General features: G+C 57.7%; 2 protein-coding genes across 2 annotated transcripts; one reads left to right on the top strand and one right to left on the bottom strand.

Moving 5' to 3' along the window:
* Positions 1-4,461: 4,461 nt before the first annotated feature.
* On the bottom strand, positions 4,462-6,062 carry HDDC3 (HD domain containing 3). The gene is given in 7 exon segments (XM_014450032.2): positions 4,462-4,934; positions 5,243-5,402; positions 5,404-5,484; positions 5,589-5,644; positions 5,920-5,963; positions 5,965-6,008; positions 6,010-6,062. Coding segments are annotated over 7 exon segments (537 nt in total). The 5' UTR covers positions 6,031-6,062; the 3' UTR covers positions 4,462-4,803.
* Positions 6,063-10,187: 4,125 nt separating this feature from the next.
* Positions 10,188-23,909, top strand: LOC102430300 (protein unc-45 homolog A). The gene is given in 19 exon segments (XM_014450033.2): positions 10,188-10,285; positions 10,499-10,660; positions 10,859-10,895; positions 11,182-11,357; positions 14,154-14,246; positions 14,818-14,985; positions 15,683-15,851; positions 16,568-16,738; positions 17,834-17,884; positions 17,887-17,986; positions 18,988-19,288; positions 19,872-19,966; positions 20,219-20,360; positions 21,283-21,423; positions 21,620-21,747; positions 21,853-21,919; positions 22,565-22,678; positions 22,867-22,982; positions 23,368-23,909. Coding segments are annotated over 19 exon segments (2,418 nt in total). The 5' UTR covers positions 10,188-10,279; the 3' UTR covers positions 23,549-23,909.
* Positions 23,910-24,258: the final 349 nt, after the last annotated feature.

A 24,258-nucleotide genomic window follows, 5' to 3' on the forward strand; every position in this document is an offset into this window, starting at 1 on the left:
GAAAAAATAATAAACTATAAAACCACTGAAGAAAATATAGGATATTTTCAAACCTCTGGTGTGGGAAGGCCTGTTATAAACATATGAAACCTAAAAGGTTTATAATAATAAAGGAAATGATGTAATGAGGGAAAAGAAAGATTTTACCAGAAAATATTCAAGGTTTCTGTATGATGGAAGACTTGGGGGTTAAAATGCAAAAGACAGATTTGGGAGGCAATATTTGCCCGAGCCGGTGTGGCTCAGTGGATAGAGCGTCGGCCTGTAGACCGAAGGGTCCCGGGTTCGATTCCAGTCAAGGGCACGTACCTTGGTTTCGGGCTCCTCCCTGGCCCAGGCCCCGGTCGGGGCTCCTGCAGGAGGCAGCCAATCGATGTGTTTCTCTCACATCGATGTTTCTCTCTGTCTTTCCCTCTCGCTTCCACTCTCCTTAAAAAGCAATGGGAAAATATCCTCGGGTGAGGATTGACAAAAATAAATAAATGGGTGAGTACGATTAGGGGGAAAGCTGGCTGTGGGGCCCTGAGGGAGAGCCACTGGGCCTGCTAAGCAGCTACCTGACGCTTCAGGCTGCCCAGGGCCCATGGAGCCCTGCCTCTCACGGGGAAGAAATGAGATTACTGCGAAGGGCTTAGCATAGTGCATATAGGAGCCCCACAAACATGAGCTGTAATGTTAGTAAAGGATGCCAAGCAATTACAGCATAGCAGGTGTTTTGTGTTTTTTTTTTAAAAAAATATATATTTTTTTATTTCAGAGAGGAAGGGAAAGGGAGATAGAAACATCAGTGATGAGAGAGAATCATGGATTGGCTGCCTCCTGCACGCCCCTTGCTGGGGATCGAGCCCGCAACCCAGGCATGTGCCCTTGAACGGGAATCGAACCCTGACCTCCAGGTTCATAGGTCGACGCTAACCACTGAGCACCGCTGGCCGGGCTGCAGGTGTTGTTTGCTAGCATACTGTGTAATCAAAAGAAGGGAGAATCTGTGAAGCCCCTACGAAGTCAGCAGAATAAAGGCTCTTTGGAGGCCTTAGATGTTACTCATCTGCTGGGAATGAACATGTTTACTCCTACGCACTGGCCTCCTCGAACTACATGGCAGCATTGCGCAGGGAGCGGTCGGATTCACCAGGATCGCGTGCTGGCATTCCAGCTCCGTGGCCCGTCCTGACAGGCTGCTCCCTCGGCATGAATGCCGGGATGAGGGTCTGTGGAGCTGAGCTCCAGCAACCTGGGACTGACATATGACAAGAACAAGAAAGGAAACCTAACTGTAGTGCATGGGGGAAAGGCAGATGCCTGGGCACAGCCTGTTGAACCAGTCTCTGGGAGGAGGGGCCAGAGAATCGGCATGTTGACAAGCCCCAGGTGGTGGTTCTGCACGCTCATTTGGAAACGGGCCTGCAATTTCCAGGCAAGCAGCAGCCTCGACCATGGAGCTCTGGCCCTGAGGCCTCACAGTTACAACCAAAACTGGAACCAGGACCTAACGCAGGAGCAACTCCAAGCACCGGGAATGGGGAGAGTCGTGTTCCTCCCTGCACCTCCAGCCACCTCCAGCCATCCGTGTCCATGAAGAAGGGAGGGCTGGCCCGGCCGGCGTGGCTCACCTATGAACCAGGAGGTCACAGTTCGATTCCTGGTCAGGGCACATGCCCAGGTTGTGGGCTCGGTCCCCAGTGTGGGGTGTGCAGGAGGCAGCTGATCAGTGATTCTCTCTCATCATTGATGTTTCTCTCTCCCTCTCCCTTCCTCTATGAAATCAATTAAAATATATTTAAAAAGAAGGGAGGGCTGTATGGCTAGTGGGAACCATGAAGAGAAAGGCAGATTCAAACTAAGATCTACGTCCTCCCAACGCAGGGTGGGCCAGGCCCGAGCAGAGCTCGGACTTGGCTTCTGGGTGACTCTCACCTTCAAGTTGAACTCAAGTGGTTTCAGGGCGTAAAGTTACTTATCCCGTACTTCCAACTTGTAAGTTTCTGATGGTTTAAATTTTTGTAAATAATTGTAAAAAATTAACTCTATTGGCTCAGGTCAAACAGTTTATCTAAGGAGCCTCAGACTCACAGTCCAGATCCACTGGCTACTTCAGACCTGATCGCTCCTCTGTCCAGCGGTTAGAATGACCACGATTGAGGTCACTCTTGCCTGGTTACGGGGCCCAGCAGCACGGCAGACCCAGAGAGGGCTGGTCCTGGGTCTGTCACTATGTGATCTATTTAATGATTAATGAGTCTTCTTCTTCTCCATAGAATGAGAGTAATCCCTGCCCTCCCCAGCCCACTCATCTGGTTATTTATAAAGAACATGACATACAGGGAGGTTTGTAAAACATCAAGTACCTCGTGATGGTCTCTTTATATTTTTAATGTATTTTATTGATTTTTCTACAGAGAGGAAAGAAGAGGGATAGAGAGTTAGAAACATCAATGAGACAGAAACATTGACCAGCTGCCTCCTGCACACCCCCTACTGGAGTTGTGCCTGCAACCAAGGTACATGCCCTTGACTGGAATCGAACCTGGGACCCTGCAGTCCGCAGGCCGACGCTCTATCCACTGAGCCAAACTGGTTAGGGCGGTCTCTTTATATTTTCATTCTCAAGATACAGAAGGGGTTTATATTTGTTTAAATGTCCTGAGACTTAAATTGAAACCACTTAAAACTGCAGAATTATTTTTCAAATTTGGTAAATATTGTTTTTAACATCTTGTAATCCCACCCCCTGAAAAAATTAATAATAAAAAAAGCACAACAGCCAAACCGGTTTGGCTCAGTGGATAGAGCGTCGGCCTGCGGACTGAAAGGTCCCAGGTTCGATGCCAGTCAAGGGCATGTACATTGGTTGCAGGCACATCCCCAGTGGGGGGTGTGCAGGAGGCAGCTGATCATCGATGTATCTCTCTCATCGATGTTTCTGACTATCCCTCTCCCTTCCTCTCTGTAAAAAATCAATAAAATATATATATTAAAAAAAAAAAAAAGCACAACAATCCCAAATCTCCAAAAAGTACTGCAGCTTGCACGGCCGTAAGAGGATTACACTGAACTTGATCGGTTTATCCGGAACTGTCCTGAAACTCATTTCCTTCTTGTTAATCCTCAGCAGAGGTTATATTTCCCCCCATTGATTTTTCTTTTTTTAATCCTCACCCAAGGATATTTTTTTTCCATTAATTTTTTTAAGACAGGAGGGAGGGAAGGAAAGAAATATCGATGTGAGAGAGCCACATCAATTGGTTGCCTCTCACACACGGGATCAAACCTGCTATTTTGTTAATTTTTTAGTCTTCATAATTTTTCCATTAGAGTGGAAGGGAGGGGGAGAGACAGAGAGAAACACCGATGTGAAAGAGACATCAATTGGTTGCCTTCGACATGTCCTCCTGCCCCCACCAGGGCCGGGAGCCTGCAACCTGGGTATGTGCCTTTCACCAGAATCGAACCTGGGACCCTTCGGTCCATAGGCCGACGCTCTATCCACTGAGCCAAACCAGCCAGGGCAAACCTGCCATTTTTTAAAATATATATATTTTATTGATTTTTTTTGTTTACAGAGTGGAAGGGAGAGGGATAGAGAGTGAGAAACATCGATCAGCTGCCTCCTGCACACCCCCTACTGGGGATGTTCGTGCAACCAAGGTACATGCCCTTGACCGGAATCGAACCTGGGACCCTTCAGTCCACAGCCGAGGCTCTATCCACTGAGCCAAACCAGCCAGGGCAAACCTGCCATTCTTGAACGGGAATCGAACCCATGACCCTTAGGTAGGCAGATCAAGGCTCTAACCAAGGAGCAACACCAGCCAGGGCAAACTCATTTCCTTTTGAAGTCCTCATTTTGTTACCTCTTTTTTTTTTCCCTGCTGAGAGTGCACTGGGCCTTCTTGGGGTGAAAAACCATCCTGGGCCAGAACGGAGTGGCTGTGACCCAACAGTGTCCCGGTCCCCCAGGTGCGCCCTTTCCAAGGGGCTCATAAGCCTCCCGGCGCCGCAGGACCAAAAACTCCTCCTGCGATACGCCCGCCCCCCGCGCACATGCCACTCACAGCCCCGCAGCCTCCCAGGTCCCGCCCACCTCGGGCTATGTGGGAGGGGCCGCTTCCGGAGCAGCCGGAACTCCCTGTCGCTTAGCAACCAGGTGACAGGCTGCGACCTGGACCTATCCCTTGGCCGCTCCCGCGCTGGGCAGGAGCTGCGAGCGAGCGGGCGGCGCGCCTTTCCAATACACCTGCCCGCTGGCCGGACTCTCCCAACGAGGACGCCCAACATTCACTGGGCATCTGTCAGGCTCCTTCAAGCACGTCACGCTATGGAACCCCGAGAATTCACCACCTTTCTCACCGACAGGAAACCAGGCCAAGAGGCGAAGGCCCTCAACCCGGGGGACCTGGCTCAGGGCGGGAATCGCACCTGCCGGTCCCCCATCCCAGAGCCTGGAGAAGGAGCAGCAGCTCAAACTCGACCCGAAATGCTTTATTTTCCATCATGACTATGCAACGCGTGTCTGTATAGCCCGAGGGACCGGAGATCCCATCTGGCAAATGGCAAATGGCCCCAAGGCCTGAAGGGCAGTGAATGCATTGGAAGTGGACGGGGTGCGCCTGGCCCCCACAGTCCAGGCTCAGCTTACTTGGCAGGAGGCCTTCAGGGTGGGAAAGGGCAAACGCTCTGGGCCGCTGGGCGGAGTGAACCACGGAGGGTGGAGAGGCGCCCGAAGGCTGGAGAATGAGTCCCCTCTGGCCCGGGCAGGGCTGGAAGCTGTGCCGCCGGCCGGCTCCGGGATCCAGGCTCCGCTCACAGCGCCAGCCCCCGCTCCTTGAACAGCTGCTGCAGCGCCTCTTCCAGCGGCCGGCTGGTGCCCTGCAGCCCTTTCACCACCTGCGCCGCCCACTCGAAGTATTCCTGCACCCGGTGCTCCGACCACCCTGCGTGGGAAGGGACAGAACACGGTCGTGGAATGGCAGCCGACTCCCTGCAGGGCTTGGTGGAAGGATGTGTCTTGAAATCTGGCCCAGCTCCGGTATTTCTGCCCCATGAAAGCAGACCAGAGTGGTCTGGTAGGGACTCGTTTGGGCCGCAGTTTGCCGATCACAGGTTTGGGGAATTAACCAGGACGCCCAGGCTTTCCCCCCCCCCCGCCCCCCCACACTCCCCGCCCCCAGGGGAACGGAGCCACCTGGGCCTCCAGAAGATGGGCCCTCCCTGTCCCCCCAGAGCAGGTGGGGGTTTCTACCCTCTGGGGTGTAGCGATTCAGGTCCCTCAGGTTGTACAGCTTGTCCGCCAGCTTCACCAGCTTGGGCCCCGGGCTGCTGTGGGGCGCGTGCTCCACCTGCAGCCTCTTCCTCTCCAGCTTCGGCAGCGTCTTGTCATCCGTCACCTCCTCCACCAGCCGCCCGCACCTGCGCCCCGAAGTGCAGCTCCAGCTCATCGAGGGTGGTGTCCGTGTCCTCCACCGTGTCATGGAGCAGGGCCGCCTGGGGACAGGCTCCTACTTAGCCCTGCGGCGCCAGCCAGAGCTGAATGGGGCGCCGGTCCCCACCCCAGCCTCCTGTCTGTCGGCGGAGGAGGGAAAAGTTACCTGTAACACCGCAATGTCAGTGATTCCCGCCTCGTGGGTCAGGATCCGAGCCACACTGACGGGCAGAGCAGGAAATCAGACCGGAGGGGGTCCAGCCCGCGTGTTGGTGGGATTTGTTTGGAGCCAGGGTGTCCTCGGGCATGTCCTTGACTCTCTTTGGGTGTCAGTCGTACACAGGGAACAGCCATGCCCGCCACCCCGGATGGTCTGAGGCTGCATCACCCACAGTGCGTGGCACAAAGCTCGGTGCAGAGTAGGTGCTCAGTGAGGTGCACGGTCCCACCCCCCGTCCCCCGGAGCCGCTCAAGTTACTCCCGGGGCTGTGCGCCACCGATCGGGTGGTTGATGTAGGGGGTCCCTCGGGGTCCATCCGCCGCTGCGTCGGTGCTTGTGAGCCGCGAAGTCCGCAGCTTCTAGCACGCTGCGCCACCTCGGAGCCCATCGCGCCGGTGGGGCGAGCGACTGGGGTTCCGCGAGGAAGGGAAGCCGGACCGAGCTCCAAAGCCCCCCCGGGGGCGGGGGGGCCGGGGGGATTTGGGAACCCACCCCAAAAGATTTCCTTTGGGGGGGCCCACCCTGGGGGGATTGGGGGGGGGGGGGGGGGGGGCGGGCAGGTCCTGGTTCAGGGCGCTCTGCTGGGGGCGCAAGAACAAGTCCTGGTTCTCCGAGGCCACACAGTGTGCCGATTCCAGGGCACGAAGGCACCGGTGGCTGTTACTGAGGGGGCAGGGCAATTCGCCTAACCTCAAGGTCAGAGCCAGCTTGTCCCAGGAGGGACTTCTCCCCCACATGCAAAGACAATCTGCAACCTATCAGTGCTCTGAAAATTCCCAAATGCTCTAAAAAGAATTCTCCCCGCGGGGGCGGGCCTGGTTGCTATGGGCACCGAGCCTCACTTTGGGACCCAGGAGACCCCTAGGGCCTGACCTTCTGGAAATTGGAGCCTTTGCTGGAAGCCCTGCTGAGTTGCTTCAGATTTAGGCTCCCAGCCAGCAGCGATGTTTCTGCAGGAACTGGCTTATTTATTTTTTTAAAATATATTTTATTGATTTTTTACAGAGAGGAAGGGAAAGGGATAGAGAGTTAGAAACATGGATGAGAGAGAAACAACAATCAGCTGCCTCCTGCACACCCCCTACTGGGAATGTGCCCGCAACCAAGGTACATGCCCTTGACCGGAATCGAACCTGGGACCTTTCAGTCCACAGGCCGACGCTCTAGCCACTGAGCCAAACTGGTCAGGGCTATTTTTAAAAAAAAATATATTTTATTGATTTTTTACAGAGAGGAAGGGAGAGGAATAGAGAGTTAGAAACATGGATGAGAGAGAAACATCAATCAGCTGCCTCCTGCACATCTCCCACTGGGGATGTGCCTGCAACCAAGGTACGTGCCCTTGACTGGAATCGAACCTGGGACCTTTCAGTCCGCAGGCTGACACTCTATCCCAGGGGTGGGCAAACTTTTTGACTCGAAGGCCACAATGGGTTCTTAAACTGGACCAGAGGGCCAGAACAAAAGCATGGATGGAGTGTTTGTGTGAACTAATATAAATTCAAAGTAAACATCATTACATAAAAGGGTACGGTCTTTTTTTTTTTTTTTTTTTAGTTTTATTCATTTCAAACGGGCCGTAGTTTGCCCACGGCTGCTCTATCCACTGAGCCAAACCAGTCATGGCAGGGCTATTCTTTTTTTTAAGTTAGTGATTAACATTGGAGTTGCTGACTTTTTAAAATATATATGTTTATTGATTTCAGAGAGGAAGAGAGAGATAGAAACATCAATGAGAATCATTGATAGGCTGCCTCCTGCACACACACACACACACACACACACCCCGCCTCAGGGAATTGAGTCTGCAACCTGGGCATGTGCCCTTGACTGGGAATTGAACCGTGACCTCCTGGTTCATGGGTGGACGCTCGATCACTGAGCCATGTTAGCTATACAGGAACTGTCTTCTTTGCTCTCAGGTGCTGGGACAAAATTTGCATTTTTGTGCCATAAGGGTTCGTGCATCAGTCCCCGGGCACCGGCTGTGGGCTCTGGGGTGATGTGTGTCGCCACTGCTCTTCTGGGAGCATGACATTGTCAGGCCGCAGGCAGGTACTAGAATAACACTTAACATTGCTGGCGGGCGGCCTCCAGCCCAGGGGTCCTCAAACTACGGCCCGCGGGCCACATGCAAATACAAATATTGTATTTGTTCCCATTTTGTTTTTTTACTTCAAAATAAGATATGTGCAGTGTGCATAGGAATTTGTTCATAGTTTTTTTTTTTTTAACTATAGTCCGGCCCTCCAACGGTCTGAGGGACAGTGAACTGGCCCCTGTTTAAAAAGTTTGAGGACCCCTGCTCCAGCCTTTTGGCTAAAGTCCGCCTCAGGGGAAGGCGGCTATGAGGTATGAGGGGTAAGAGGACCCTCACACCCTGGAAGAGCTTTGCCTGTGACATGGATCAGCTCGTTGCTAAGGAAACTCCAACCACACAGGCAGCGTGTGTGCTCTGGCTGTCGCTGGTGCAGATGAGGGCTCAGGGGGAACGTCAATGAAAGGATTCACCCTCAGTTATCAGCTCGTCTTGGTGGTTGCCACGACACAGAGGGTAGGGAGGGAAGTTCCAAAGGCTTGAACTGAGGCCTCTGGGGCCGGAAACGGAGCCATCAGCATTCCCAGGGCCTCCATGGCAGCCTGGAAGCTGAGAATGGTTCTAAAATGCGTATCTGTTCACTAGGCTGATGGCTCCACTTCTTTCTCACCGCTCATTCTGTCCTGTGGTCTTCTGAGCCCTTCCCCTAGAGCTCAGAAAACCTTAGGCCGCTTGGAGCCACAGTCCCTACATTTTCCCTTTTAAAAAAAATTTTTTTTTAAATTTATTTCAGAGAGGAAGGGAGAGGGAGAGAGAGGTGTAAACATCAATGATGAGAGAGAATCATGGATCAGCTGCCTCCTGCACATCCCCCACTGGGGACAGAGCCCACAACCCGGGCATGTGCCCCGACCAGGAATCGAACCGTTACCTCTTGGTTCATAGGTAAACGCTCAACCACTGAGCCACGCTGGCCGAGCAACAGAAGACACACTCCATCACTTTTCACTCTCTCTAGAGGTCTGTGCCCGGGTGTTCATAGCCCAGGGGCCTTGGGGCTTTGACTGTTATTTCCTTATAGTTTGCAGCCATAGCTCAGCAAGAAAGACGCTGGGGTTCCTAGGACCAGGGCAGAGGCGGCGGTGGCCTCTCAGGGGCTCCCAGGGGAGGCTGTCCCTGGAGCTACCACTGCTCTTCAGCTGGGTGACCCTTGCCCAGCCGACCTCTCTCTCAGGTACAGCAGTCTCCTCCTACTCCCCAGCCGACCCACTTCCGGTCCCCTACTCTCTCAGCAGGAACTGAGCTCCTCTGGGAAGCTGGTTGGGAGGAAGGGAGCCTGCCCTTCCGATAAGAGCTGACCCCTTTCACTCTCCCCAAGGCGGGGAGTAGGGTGCGGGCAGACCGTTTCTGCCTGTCGCCAGCCCCCTGCCCCTCCCTTCAGCATTGGCTCAGCACCCTCACTTGTTTTTTTGTTTTTTTTTCCATTTGACTTCATTTATTTAGGGAATAGAAAGGAAGAGGGGTGGGGGAGATAGAGAGAGAGCAAGAGAGAAATATCCGTTGATGTGAGAGACATCAATTGGTCGCCTCGGGCACACATCTTAGGGGAGGCAACCAATTGATCAAGGTACGTGCCCTTGACCAGAACGAACCCCGGACTGGGTCCTTCAGTCCTCAGGCTCAGCACCCTCACTTGTGCCAGACCATCCACCCAGTATGCCAACAAGACCCTGCTTTCTTGTCCTCAGCTCTCCGATGCTCCTGACACAGCCTCCTGCTGCCACCTGCAGGCTGCAGGGGCTCCGATGCACTTGGGCGGGCCTGTCCATGCCTCAGCCCAGTGACAACTCCAGCCCCAAAGCCACGGGAACACGGCCAGTGCGTTTTCCAGGATCTGGGGCTCTAAGTTCCGGGACGGGAGGCTTGTAGCTTGCAGACTAGTGGAGAGACAGACCTCAAAACAGAAAATCACGTGAACACATGATTGCAAACCATTCGGGGCAGGAAAAGTCCACGGGGCCCGAGAAGCAGGTAACAGGGGCCACGTCTACGCTGTGGGTCGAGGGTCAAGGATTACACACATTATAGTCGGGGTTGCATCCTGGATCTTCCCATGGATGGCTTAAGGGCACCTGTGACCCCCTGGATTCGTGTTTATTAAGATTCTGCATTTATCCGGGGAGGGGGCCGAGCTTTCTCTGAACTCTCACCTCCTGACCACTGTCTCCTCTCCCACCGAGACCCGCTCCTGGCGCCGGGCCTCCCCAGGCTGCTGCTCGCGACCCGGTGACCGCAGACCTCGTGCCCTCCCGCCGCGGTCAGGGCCCCGGCCAGGGCCTCTGCGCGTCTCCCTCGGGGTGTTCCCACGCGCGCCCCCTGCAGGTCTCGGTGGGAACAGACTAGGCGCGCCCCCGGCTCCTCTGCGCATGCGGAGCCGGCCGAGCGCCCCGCCCCTCGCGGCGCGCGCACGCCTTGGTCCCGCCCCCTCTCGGCCGGCGCCAATGACGTCAGGGGGCGGGGCATCCCACGGCGGATTCCGGCGTCTGGGCTTCGCCCGCCCCAGAGCCCGCGACGGCGCGCGCCAGGGAGGTCCTCCGCGATGACGGTGAGTGGTCCCGGGACCCCCACCCAGCCACCGTCCCGGGGGCGGGGGGCGGGGTGCCCATCCCCCGCGCCTGCACCACCTCGCACCTGCTCTGCCCACTCCCCGCCGCCTCCTCGCCCCTGTCTTGGCCCTCCATGGGGGGCTGGTCCCGGACACCCAGCTCCGGGCGGGCCCCGAGCCCAGCGCCGACGTTCGCACCGCTCCCCTCCGCAGGCCAGCTCCGTGGAGCAGCTGCGGAAAGATGGCAACGAGCTGTTCAAATGCGGGGACTACGAGGGCGCCCTGGCGGCCTACACCCAGGCCCTGGATCTGGGTGCGACGCCCCAGGACCAGGCCATCCTGCACCGGAACCGGGCCGCCTGCCACCTTAAGCTGGTGAGGGAGCCCGGGCCGCCGGGGCCGCGTTGTACATCTCGCCGCTGCGGGGGGGCCCTGGCCGGACATTCACCTTCTCAGGCCGCCCACACCTGTGGGATGTCTTTGGGGGCCCCCGGGTGGTAGGGGGCCGGGTGGTAGGGGGGACAGCCCTGCCGCGCTGTGGAACGCAGCCAGCCGCCTGCTTTTCTTTTGCAGGAAGATTACAGCAAAGCAGAAACCGAGGCCTCCAAAGGTGGGGAACGCGCCCTGTGCGGAGGGAGCTGTGGGGCTTTGTGGTGGGCAAGGACCTGGGACCCGCATGACCACCTTCTCCTCTTCCCCTCTGGAGCGCACCTGCCCGCCTGCCCACTTCCTCGGGCCTTTCCTTTTCTGCAGCTGCCCTCACCTTTTCTGCGGCCGGAGTGCTGAGCCCCGCATCCGTCCCCCCACCTTCCTCTGGCCCTCAAGATCTTTCCCTCCTGCTCCCGCCTGGAGACGGTGGCCTCCTGGGTGCTGACCGAGCTCCCGTTTGTGCTCAGCCATCGACAAGGACGGCGGGGACGTCAAGGCGCTTTACCGGCGGAGCCAGGCCCTGGAGAAGCTGGGCCGCCTGGACCAGGCCGTCCTGGACCTGCAGAGGTGCGTGAGCCTGGAGCCCAAGAACAGAGTTTTCCAGGAGGCCCTGCGCAGCATCGGGGGCCAGATTCAGGAGAAGGTACGTGAGTGACGGGGAGGGCACGGGGCATTGACTGGTGGCGGAGGGACCCTGGGAAGGGGTGTGGGTCGAAGGCGGAAACACAGTTCTGCAGGGAGGACGGCCCGAGAGCCTCGCCAGCAGGTAGGGAAACGCAAACTAAAATACCAGCAAGGTGCTGGCTTCTCGTCGGTCTGTCTGGCGCTGTTTAAAGTTTGTACACTTGCCCTATCCGATTTGGCATAGGGGTCGGCAAACCGCGGCTCGCGAGCCACATGCGGCTCTTTGGCCCCTTGATTGTGGCTCTTCCACAAAATACCACGTGCGGGCGCGCACGTACAGTGCGAAGTTGACTTAAAACTTTAAGTAAAGTTTATTAAGTTAATTTTAGGGAACGTTGTGGAGTGAAAGAAGATGTAGTGTCGAGGATGGAGAAAGGTATGTTGAGATGTTTGGACATATAGAGAGGATGAACGAAAGGAGATAGACGAAACAAGTATACAAGACGCGTGTGGATGGGAGAGTTGGAAGGGGTCGACCTCGGCTAACGTACCTCAATCAGATTGAGGACGTTTTTAGCAAAGGCCAGCTTAGGAGTTACCCTAATTAAGTGAATAACAATGTACCTACCTGTATAGTTTAAGTTTAAAAAATTTGGCTCTCAAAAGAAATTTCAATCATTGTACTGTTGACTAACGAGTTTGTCTCTGTTGACTAATGAGTTTGACGACCACTGGGCTAGAGCGTCGAGCCTGAGGACCGAAGGGTCCTGGGCCCGATTCTGGTCAAGGACACGTACCTTGATCGCAGGCTCCTCCCCAGCCCGGACCCTGGTCGGGGTGCGTACAGGAGGCAGCCACTTGATATGTGTTTCTCTCACATCGATATTTCTGTCTTTCCCCCCTCTTCCACTGTCTCTAAAAATCAATGAAAAAATATCCTCGGGTGAGGATTAAAATAGATAAATAAAGTGTATACTTGGCTAGAAGGCGGGAGGGAGACGCTGACGTGGGGAGGTTAGGGGCGCGAGCCTGCCCCTGGCTGCCCGGCGGGTGTGCGTTGGTGCAGCTCCCTGGGGGAGCGCTTCAGCATCTCTCTTAAAATGGTAAACGAGCAGGTGCTGTATCCGGTGTGTTTACCTGTCGCACCTCAAGTGTTGCCCATCCGTGTACACAAGCTGGCGTGTGTGTTGATTGCAGCCTTGTTGGGCTCCATGAAAACCCGGAACTGGCCTCAGTGCCCAGCAGCGGGGGAATGGCTGGCTACACTGGGTGACGTCCTACATGGCAGTTACCGAGAGTTGAGAGTAGGTGGACCCGCATGCACAGGCGTGGAAGGCTGACGCTTAAATGGGAAAAGGGAAAACATACAGTAACACATACAGTATGGTGTCATTTATATTAAAACTAGAGGCCCGATGCCCGAAATTCGTGCAAGGGGCTCGGCCCTCACAGTCCTGGCTTCATTCGGAAGGTCGTCCGGAAGGACATCTGGAAGGACGTCCGGAAGGTCTTTTGGCTGTCTGGTCTAATTAGCATATTACCCTTTTATTATTATAGATGTTTTCCCCACATACACACCCAAGACCACCCCCTATTTTTTCTGCACCCACACTTGGGTATGTAAGTAGGGAGAAAAATAACTAAAAATACACATGAAAACGTCACCGGTGAGACCTCTGGGGAAAGGAATGGGATGAGGGGGCTCTTCTAAGGAGACATGGCTTCACCTGCTAATTTTTTTAAATAAAGAGGCATTATTTGTGTGGCATAGGCGCTCACGTAATTAGGAGAAGAGAATCTGAAGGCCATCGTGAACTTTGCCCAAGCTTGAATTAACCAGATCATTTGGTGTTAAAATGCTGAAACAGTAGAAGCGAATAATGCGATGGCTAATTCCTCATTGAAAGGTCGAGACCTGGGAAAGCAAACTGTTCCTTTTTTATTTCTTTTAACATTGTCCCAGCCGGCTTGGCTCAGTGGATAGAGCGTCAGCCTGCGGACTGAAGGGTCTCAGGTTCGATTCCAGCCAAGGGCAGAAGGAGAGAGAGACAGAAACATCAATGATGAGAATCATTGCTCGGCTGCCTCCTGCATGCCCTCCACTGGGGATCGAGCCTGCAACCCGGGCATGTGCCCCAACTGGGAATCGAACTGTGACCTCCTGGTTCATAGGTTGATGCTCAACCACTGAGCCACGCCGGCCGGGCCAAACTGTGCTCCTTTTGGTGCCAGCTCTGTTTGATTCCCAGGGTCTGGCTAGAGCCCTTGTTGAGAAGGATTAGGGAGCACCTGGGCCGGGCAGGAGCGTGTGCCGTGACTGATTAGTCATGCTGCCATGGGTGCAAGAGGAGCAGGGACCCAGAGCCATGGGGAGGGAGAGGCCTGGGGTGATCCTGATCATTTAGATTATTTTCAAAAACTCAAAAGGAGGACACTCTACCCAAGGGGAGTGTGGGCAGCGACCTACCCCCTGCTGGCTCCCTTGCAGGAAGTGTAAGTGCTGCCCCAGCGTCGATGGCGCCTCTGGGAGGGGTAGCCTTTGGCGGAGAGGATGCCTCCCCTCTGAGCGGCACTGCCCCTGCTGACCAAGCGGGAAGTCGCTCAGGGAGGAAAACAGCCGCGGGAAGTTGGGGAGAAGCTGCCAGGCGAGTCCCTTCCTGCCCACGGGAGCTGGGTGCTCGCCCCAACCCAGACCTCCTCGCCGGGCCTCCCAGACACGGGAGCCAGGCACTGGGAGGAGCCGGAGAGAACAAAGGGGCTGTGTGTGTGTCTGGCCCGAGGCGGCGGTGGGGCCCATGCTCTCGCTCTGTCGCAGGTGCGGTACATGTCCTCCACGGATGCCAAGGTGGAGCAGATGTTTCAGATCCTGCTGGACCCCCAGGAGAAAGGCACCGAGAAGAAGCAGAAGGTGAGGGGCCTGGGCCGAGTGAGAGCTGGTCTCCCGGTGGGGCTGCCCGGCCGCAGTGCCCTGTGTGCTGGGGTTCACCCAGAAGCCCCGGGGGCCCGTCTTTGCCAGGGACTCAGGACCCCACGTACTCTAACTACCAGCCCTGAGAGCAGGCTCTTGCCCTCCTTACAAAGAAGGGGCCCGGCCAGTGTTGCTCAGTGGTTAAGCATCGACCTATGAACCAGGAGGTCACGGTTCGATTCCCAGTCAGGACACATGCCCGTGTGTGGGCTCGATCCCCAGTAGGGGGCGTGCAGGAGGCAGTCGGTCAATGATTCTCTCTCATCACTGATGTTTCTTTCTCCCTCTCCCTTCTTTTCTGAAATCAATAAAAATATATTTTAAAAATACACAAAAAAAACCCCCAAAGAAGTGCACTGAGGTTCGGCGAGGTTAAATGGATAGCCAGGGTCACCAGCGGGGCCGGAGCGCGGGGCCTCTGCCCGCCGGGCCCTGTGTGCGTGGTGTCACAACGTGAGGAACTGTATTTAAAGGGCCAGAAGGTTGAGAACCACTGTCCCCTTTCACGCAGGCTTCCCAGAACCTGGTGGTGCTGGCCCGGGAGGAGGCCGGGGCGGAGAAGATCTTCCGGAACAACGGGGTGCAGCTCCTGCAGCGCCTGCTGGACACGGGGGAGGCCGACCTGATGCTGGCGGCCCTGCGCACGCTGGTGGGCATCTGCTCTGAGCACCAGTCACGGGTAGGTGGGGGCTGCTTCCTGCCCCCGTCCGTCCGTGCGTCCCTCCGTCCGTCCATCCTGCCTTCCACCCCTCATCCTCCAAAGACAACTTGAGGCAGAGGACAAGGAGGCCTGTAACGGGAGAGGAGAATGTAACACGGCTCCAAAAAGGCCAACATGATTGGGGCCGCCCGGGGCCGGGAAGGGGCAAAGCCACCCGCCGACACTGGGGTGCCTGCTTTGGGGGGCGATGGTGTGGGGGGGCTTCTGAGCGTGGCCAGTCGTTCCTGCAGCTGCTCACGGAGCTGCCCGGTCGCTGACTCACTCGCTGTCTGGGCGGTGCAAGCAGGCTTGTCTTAGACACAGCGCACCGTCCTCCCCTGAGCACCGTCTGCATTTCCCCAGGGGGGTCCTCCCGCGGGGGGTGGTCAGCGATGTCACCACGGTGTCTGAGACGGAGACCAGATATGAGGGGCCCGTCACTCGACTGACTCTCAGCACAGATGCATCAGCAGGAACAGGCCTGCCCCAGGGGCCAGGGACTCGACCTTGTTGCCTCTAGCGGAGCCCACAGTTCCTGGGTCAGCGGGGGAACTGTGACATGTCCTGCGAAGGTGGTTTAGGCCAAACGGAACCTCCGGCCACACTCGGGACCCGCCGGTAGGGCTCTAGCTCTCCGGCTGCCCTTCCCCAACCGGGGCTCTCCTCTCTCCCCCAGACAGTGGCCACGCTGAGCGTGCTGGGGACGCGGCGGGTGGTCTCCGTCCTGGGCGTGGACAACCAGGCCGTGTCGCTGGCTGCCTGCCACCTGCTGCAGGTGATGTTTGATGCCCTCAAGGAAGGCGTCAGGAAGGGCTTCCGAGGCAAAGAGGGCGCCATCGTGGTGGGTGAGTGGGGGCGGGGCTGCGGTCGCCTGGGTCTGTCATGGAGGGGGCGGGGCTGGGCACCAGGCCTTTTGGGAAAATGGCTGGTGACACTGTTTTACTCCAGGTTCTTCTTTTTTTAAACCCTCACCCGGGGGTATTTTTCCATTGGTTTTTAGAGAGAATGGAAGAGAGAGGGAAAGACAGAAATATCGATGTGAGAGAAACACATCGATGGGTTGCCTCCTGCACGAGCCCCAACCAGGGCCCGGGCCGGGGAGGAGCCTGTAACCCAGGTACAAGCCCTTGACTGGAATCAAACCCCCGACGCTCTATCCACTGAGCTATACTGTCTAGGGCTACTCAAGGTTCTTTTTTTTAAAATATATTTTATTGATTTTTTACAGAGAGGAAGGGAGAGAGAGAGTTAGAAACATCGATGAGAGAGAAACATCAATCAGCTGCCTCCTGCACATCTCCCACTGGGGATGTGCCCGCAACCCAGGTATATGCCCTTGACCGGAATCGAACCCGGGACCCTTCAGTCTGCAGGCCGAAGCTCTATCCACTGAGCCATACTGTCAAGGTTCTAAGCAGTCAGGGTGCCTGTAGGGAAGCTGGAGCCCAGCCCAGAGCTCAGGATGCAGGTCCCCCTCCCTCTTAATCTCTGGCCTCTTGAGAAAGTTCAAAGGTCAGGCAGGGCTGGGCCACGGTGTAACCTAACGTCTTCTTGCTGCCAGACCCCACCCGGGAGCTGAAGGTCCTCATCAGCAACCTGCTGGAGCTGCTGACCGAGGCGGGCGCCTCGGGCCAGGGCCGCGACAACGCCCTGAGCCTCCTGATTAAGGTGGTGCCCCGCAAGTCTCTCAGGGACCCCGACAACAGCCTCACCCTCTGGGTCATTGACCAAGGTAGGCGGTGCTGCTTTGAGGAAGGGCCAGGGCCTGAGCACGCGTGTGGCCTCTCGCTTGGAGGGGCTGCGCCAGCCGCGGGTCTGCCCTGAGCGCACCCTGGGGCCTGTGCCCGGCCCTCCGGCCCCGGAGGCAGACCTCCAGCTGGGACGTGTGCCCACGCACGCACACCGAGCAGGCCCGCGAGTATTGCTTCTATATGCGGGGAAAATCTTAAAGTGTAATATCTGAGCTCACACTGGTCTTTGTCCCTAAAGGATACGCAAGGAAAGCTTGGCAACAGGGCCCGCCTGGGCTCACCTATCGGGTGCTCACCTTTCGTTACCTCAGTAAGCCTGTGAGGGGTGATTGCTATTTTCTTTGATTTCAGAGAGGAAGGGAGAGGGAGCGAGAGATAGAAACATCAAGATGGGAGAGAATCATTGAGCAGCTGCCTCCTGCACGGCCCACACTGGGGATGGAGCCTGCAACCCAGGCATGTGCCCTGACCTGGAATTGAACCCCGGACCCTTCAGTTCGCAGGCCGACACGCTATCCACTGAGCCAACCCAGCTAGGGCTGTGATTGCTATTTTCCCTTCAGTTTTTATTTTTTAAATATATTTTTTATTATTTTTGTTAATCCTTACCTGAGGATATTTTCTCATTGATTTTTTTTTTTATTTTTTTAGAGAGAGAGAGTGGAAGGGAGGGGGGGAGACAGAGAGAGAGGAACACTGATGTGAGAGAGACACATCAATGGTTGCCTCCTGCACTGGCCCCAACCAGGGCCAGGGTGGAACCTGCAACTGAGGTTCATGCCCTTGACCGGAATCGAACCCGGGACCCTTCAGTTCGAAGGCTGATACCCAAACCGGCTAGGGCTTCCCTTCAGTTTTACACACGAGGAACCTCAGAGCCCCAGACGTCACTGCTGAGGCCCTGCTCTGCCCTCACACCCGCCTCCGCGGCATCAGGTCAGCCAGACTGACAGCCTGCCCTGCGCCCGCAGCCTGCGCAGCGTGGTCCTATGTCCCGTGCCTTTCCCAGAAACCTCTGCCCTGGGCCCGTCGGGGCTGGACCGGCTGTTCTGCCTCTGACCAGGGTGTCCTCTCAGGTCTGAAGAAGATCCTGGCGGTGGGCGGCTCTGTGCCGGAGCCTCCCGGGGAGCTCGCATGAGCGCCTCCATCCTCCTCAGCAAGCTCTTCGACGACCTCAAGTGTGACGCCGAGAGGGAGAACTTCCACCGCCTCTGCGAGAACTACATCAGGCGAGCGAGGCGCCCTCTCCGCTGCCGGGTCCAGCCTGGGTTCTGGCTCCTTGTGGGGGGGTTGGGGGGGTAATGAAAGGCTTTCGACACGGGCAGCGGCCTGGGGAGGACGCGCAGGGGCCACGTGTCCCAGGCCCACGCCTCGTTCCACAGGGACCTTCTTTCTCAGTTCTCTGTGATGCCACCTCAAGCCCAGACCCAGCGTTCACTGAGCACTTACTATGTCTCTTTGAACACAGCAGTGCAACGTGCCAGTCCTGCTCTTTTTTTTTTTTTAAGAAAAATATAGGTATTAATTTCAGAGAGTAAGGGGGAGGGGGAGAGAGATAGAAACAGCAATGATGAGAGAGAATCATTGATTGGCTGCCTCCTGCATGCCCCTCACAGGGATCGAGCCTGCAACCCGGGCCTGTGCCCTTGGCCGGGATCAAACCTGGGACCCTTCAGTCCACAGGCCACCGCTCTATCCACTGAGCCAAACCGGTTACGGCTGTCCTGCTCTTAAGGAGCTTACAGCTGAGAGAACACTCAAGACAGATTACGAAATAAGAACAATTTCAGCCCTAGCTGGTTTGGCTCAGTGGATAGAGCGTCGGCCTGCGGACTGAAGGGTCCCAGATTCGATTCTGGTCAAGGGCACATGCCTGGGTTGCAGGCTTGGTCCCCAGTGTGGGGCGTGCAGGAGGCAGCCGATCAATGATTCTCATCATTGATGTTTCTATCTCTCCCTCTCGCTTCCCCTCTGAAATCAATAAAAATATATTAAGAAAAAAAAAGAACAATTACAGATCTCACTAAGGACAGAGGAGACAAGCGGGGTGGTGTGAGTAAAAGGCGGTATGTTGTCAGGGAGGGCTCGATGGATCGGCACTGCTGTCCAGGAAATGGCCTTGGCAACTTTCCTTGCTGTCCCTGCCCACGTGTGCGCACACCTGGCCGGTGGGAGGGAAGGAGGGTCCCCTATGCCGGCCCTGGTGTGACAGCCGCCCCTGTGCCCTCAGGAGCTGGTTTGAGGACCACGGGCTGGCCGGGAAGCTGCGGGCCATCCAGACGGTGTCCTGCCTCCTGCAGGGCCCCTGCGACGCCGGCAACCGGGCCCTGGAGCTGAGCGGCGTCATGGAGAGCGTGATCGCGCTGTGCGCCTCTGAGCGGGAGGAGGAGCAGCTGGTGGCCGTGGAGGCCCTGATCCACGCGGCCGGCAAGGCCAAGCGGGCCTCCTTCATCACGGCCAACGGCGTCTCGCTGCTGAAGGACCTGTACAAGCGCAGCGAGAAGGACAGCATCCGCATCCGGGCGCTGGTGGTGAGATGGGCGGCCCGGGCCGGGCACACGGGTAGAAGGGCAGGGTCCCCTGGCTGGCGTCTCAGGGTGCAGCCCAGCTCACTCTAGAAGGCACTAGGGGGTCTGCAGGGCTTGTCCAGGCCAGAGGCACGGGCCCTGCCTCCTCCCAGAGGGCTCAGGGTCCGTCAGAGAGAGAACCCTGGTCAGAGGGCCCCTGACAGGCTGCCCCGTGGAGGCGGTGGGCGGAGCTCCAGGAGGAGGTGATGAGGAGTTTGGAGGACAGGCCGGGCCAGGCTGGTCGGAAGGGCTGTGCGGGAAGGCTGGGCCTGCAGGCGGTCCCGGGAGCTGGTGGTTGGGGCCGTCTGGCCTCCAGGAGCCTGCAGCCCTGCACGGGGGGGGGGGGGGGGGGAAAGCCCCAGGGCACTTGGTCTCTTCACCCCATAAGGATCTTGACCTTGGCTGAGGCACCTGTCTTTCCCACATCTTAGCTCCGCCTGTAAAAAGCTTTTTTCCCTTTTTTTGGTGTGATGTGGAAAACAGCTAACTCCCAGGGGTGGGGCCCAGAACAGCTCAGCGGCCAACTGGTTCTTGCCTCTCCCTCCAGGGACTCTGTAAGCTGGGCTCGGCCGGAGGGACTGACTTCAGCATGAAGCAGTTTGCTGAGGGCTCCACCCTCAAACTGGCCAAGCAGTGTCGGAAGTGAGTCACCTGGCGTTGCTGCGGCCCCACCTCGCGGCTTGCCCTCAGGAGGGGCTCTGGGAGGCGGTGGGGTCTCCTCACCGCCCTGCTCTCCCCCAGGCGACCCTCCTGGTCCTGCCCTGTGAGCTGCTTCCTGTTTTGAGTGGATGCCCAAGCCCCTGGCGTTCCCTCCCCCCACCCCCCCGCCTGATCCTGGTGGGCCCCCTTCACACCACCCTGTCTGACGGTTGTCCGTGCCCTGCCTGTGCCCAGGTGGCTGTGCAATGACCAGATTGACGCTGGCACTCGGCGCTGGGCAGTGGAGGGCCTGGCCTACCTCACCTTTGATGCTGACGTGAAGGAGGAGTTCGTGGAGGACGAGGCGGCCCTGAAGGCTCTGTTCCAGCTCAGCCAGGTAGCTCCTGGCTCTGCAGTCGCCCCGGGACTCTGTCTAGGATTAGAGCCCAGCAGGCTTCCTCGGCAGACTGGCCCCAGGGAGGGAGGGCTGGCAGCCGGAGTGGTCCCACTGTGAGGTGTCCGGAGTGGTCCCACTGTGTGGCGTCCGGAGTGGTCCCATGGTGTCTGGAGTGGTCCCACTGTGTGGCATCCAGAGTGGTCCCACTGTGTGGCGTCCGGAGTGGTCCCGCTGTGTGGTGTCTGGAGTGGTCCCACTGTGTGGCGTCCGGAGTGGTCCCATGGTGTCTGGAGTGGTCCCACTGTGTGGCATCCAGAGTGGTCCCACTGTGTGGCGTCCGGAGTGGTCCCGCTGTGTGGTGTCTGGAATGGTCACATTGTGTGGCATCTGGAGTGGTCCCACTGTGTGGCGTCCGGAGTGGTCCCACTATGTGGCGTCCGGAGTGGTCCCACTGTGTGGCGTCCGGAGTGGTCCCACTGTGTGGCGTCCCGAGTGGTCCCACTATGTGGCGTCCGGAGTGGTCCCACTGTGTGGCGTCCGGAGTGGTCCCACTGTGTGGCGTCCGGAGTGGTCCCACTGTGTGGCGTCCAGAGTGGTCCCACTGTGTGGCGTCCGGAGTGATCCCACTGTGTGGCGTCCGGAGTGGTCCCATGGTGTCTGGAATGGTCACACTGTGTGGCGTCTGGAGTGGTCCCACTGTGTGGCGTGGGCATACTGGCCGCCCCACAGTGTTGGAAACAATGAACTCTCCAGAGGAGTTGGGGGTCATGTGCGTGAGCTCCCGAAGTCTGGGGCTGGGCTGAGGCCTGGGCACGTTCCCAGATTCGTCCTGGTGCCCAAGCTGTCCAGCCAAGGGTAGAGCTGGGGTCCGGGGTGCGGGCAGCATTGGTGTCAGCGCTGCCCTGCCCCCTGCTCCCGGCAGTCCGAGGAGCGGTCGGTGCTGTTTGCGGTGGCCTCGGCGCTGGTGAACTGCACCAACAGCTACGACTACGAGGAGCCCGACCCCAAGATGGTGGAGCTGGCCAAGTACGCCAAGCAGCACGTGCCCGAGCAGCACCCCAAGGTGAGGGCCCCTGGAAGGAGCTTGGGGGAAGGAGCTCCCCTGGGACCGGGTGATCCGGGGCACCCACGGCAGGCACACCTTCCATTCAAGGCGGTTTCTTCGCCTTGGTTTTCATGGTCATCGATCTGCTGTGAGGAGGGTCCCCTCTCCCTGTGTAATGAGCCGGAGCCCTGTGCTCAGCCGCCTCCTTCCCCAGGACAAGCCGAGTTTCGTGCGGGCCCGGGTGAAGAAGCTGCTGGCGGCGGGCGTGGTGTCCGCCATGACGTGCATGGTGAAGACGGAGAGCCCCGTGCTGACCAATTCCTGCCGGGAGCTGCTGTCCAGGTGAGCCTGCGCCGTCCGAGGGAGCGGGGCCTGGTGCCGTGGCCTCTGGGGTGGGATGTCTGCCCGCCGGGCCCGGCCGCCCACCACCGCGCCTTCTCCCCGCAGGGTCTTCCTGGCTTTGGTGGAAGAGGCGGAGGACCGCGGCACGGTGGTTGCCCAGGGAGGGGGCAAGGTGAGCTGTCCACACTCCCTCCTGGGTCTGTGCTGTAAAACCTGACTCAGCGGCTGCTGTACCAGCAGTTGGTGTTAGATGCGGAGCAAAAAGCAGTATCAGTGGCCCTGGCCAGCTTGGCTCAGTGGATAGAGCATCGGCCTGCGGACTGAAGGGTCCCAGGTTTGATTCCGGTCAAGGGCACCTGCCTGGGTTGTGGGCTGGATCCCCAGTGGGGGGTGTGCAGGAGGCAGCCGATCCATGATTCTCTCATCATCGATGTTTCTGTCTCTCCCTCTCCCTTCCTCTGTGAAATTAAAAAAGCGCATTATAAATGGCGGGAGGAACGTCCTCCTGCTAAGTGGGTGATGCTGAAGGGGCTGGGCTCCTGTTAAGTTGCTGGGTCGGCCTTTCCCTGTGTCATTGACCTCCTTAGCCCCCTGCCCAGCACAGCCAAGGTCTAGGTCTTGAATGGTGTTTCCGGAAGTGTTTGGGTGGCCTATGGGAGACCTCAGAGAGGCGACGAGGGTCTGAGCCACGCGATCTACAAGCCTTGTGGGGGGCGGGGAGGGGATAGTGAGGGCGCACAGTCAGGGCATCGGGGCCTGACAGCTTGGGCCTCACGCTCCAGGCACATCATGACCCCTGAAGGGCTTGTCCCCATAGGCTCTGCTCCCGCTGGCCCTGGAAGGCACGGACGTGGGGCAGACAAAGGCTGCCCAGGCTCTCGCCAAGCTCACCATCACCTCCAACCCAGAGATGACCTTTCCCGGAGAGCGGGTGCGTGTCCTCCGCCCAGCCCTGGCCCCCCCGCCGCCCCTCGCTGGGCCCTGATGGCCTCAAACCCGGCTGTAGCTGAGCCCCGGGATGGGGAGGGCAGCCTGCTGCTGGGGGGACCGCCGGCTGCAGGGTCAGCGGGCTGGTGGGGGCTGGGCCGTGTAGCCCTGACAGTGGGGGGCACATCGCAGGTCTATGAGGTGGTCCGGCCCCTGGTGTCCCTGCTGCACCTCAACTGCTCAGGCCTGCAGAACTTCGAGGCGCTCATGGCTCTCACAAACCTGGCGGGGATCAGTGAGAGGCTCCGGTAAGGCCCTCGGGATGCGGGCCTGGGCGGGGTTTCGGGGCTTCGGTTACCCCCAGGGAAGCATTTCACAGTTTGGTCCTTGCTGTGTTTGAGAGCCTCTGCCATACAGCGGAGGGGATAGTTCCACGAGCACAGGGTTCTCGGCCATGCCCTGGCCGGTGTGGCTCAGTGGGTGGAGTGTCAGCCTGCAGACCGGAGGGTCCCGGGTTCGATTCCGATCAAGGGCACATACTTCAGTTGCGGGCTTGTCCCCGGCCCCAGTCAGGGCATGTGTGGGAGGCAACCAATCGATGTGTCTCTCCCACATCGATATTTCTCTCTCTGTGTCTCTCCCTCTCCTTTCCACTCTCTCTCTCTAAAAAAAAAAAAAAAAATCAATGGAAAGATATCTTCGGGTGAGGATTAATGAAAAGAAAAAAAAGGCTCTTGGCCATAACTGCAGGCTCCAGAGTCAGACGGCCTGGGTTCGAGTCCTGGTTTCTCTGGTTACTGGCGTGAAACCTCAAGCAAGTTACTTAATCTCTCCGTGCCTCAGTTTCCCCCTCTGTGAAATGGGATGGTTATAGTACCCGCCTCGTCAAATCCTGGTGAAAAGAATTAAATGAGAAAATACATGTAAAAGCTCTTAATACGAAGCTGCCTGGCTCCCGGTGATGTGCCCGATTGATATGTATTCGCTGTTATTACTCATTGTGACCTTGACTGCATGGCTCACTCCACAGCCTTGGTTTTCTCTTCTGCAACGTAGTCATGCCAGTCACACCTGCACCTCCAGCAGGGGGCGTGGGGAGGAGGAGGTCAGACAGCCTGAGTGCCAGTCAGGGTCAGGGCTCAATGGCAGTGTCAGCATCGCCATCACCACCACCTTCGTCCGCGAACTCCTAGTTCAGAGCCTTTCCCACGGTCCCACGTCAGCGCCCAGGCCTGGCTAGAAGGTTGGAACCGCCACAGTTCACACCTGGTGCCGGAGGGCCCTTGGACATTGGCCCCGGGAAGCCCTCGGCCCAGGGCCGGGTTGTACGGGGACGCGGTGGGTGGGAGGCCCTGATGGGCGCCAACTCGCCCACCTTGGCTTCCGCAGCCAGAAAGATCCTGAAGGAGAAGGGTTGTGCTCATGATTGAGGGCTACATGGTTGAGGACCACGAGCTGGATCGGCGGGCGGCACGGAGGGCATGGTCCAACTATGGCCATGATAAAGAGGTAAGTGTGGCCTAGGGAGGCTACGTGGGCAGGGAGCCGCAAGTGCTATTGCCATGGCGGTCAGTTGACCAGGTC

The sequence above is a fragment of the Myotis lucifugus genome, unplaced genomic scaffold (genome assembly GCF_000147115.1).
Source record: "Myotis lucifugus unplaced genomic scaffold, Myoluc2.0 scaffold_1667, whole genome shotgun sequence".
Lineage (NCBI taxonomy): Eukaryota > Metazoa > Chordata > Mammalia > Chiroptera > Vespertilionidae > Myotis > Myotis lucifugus.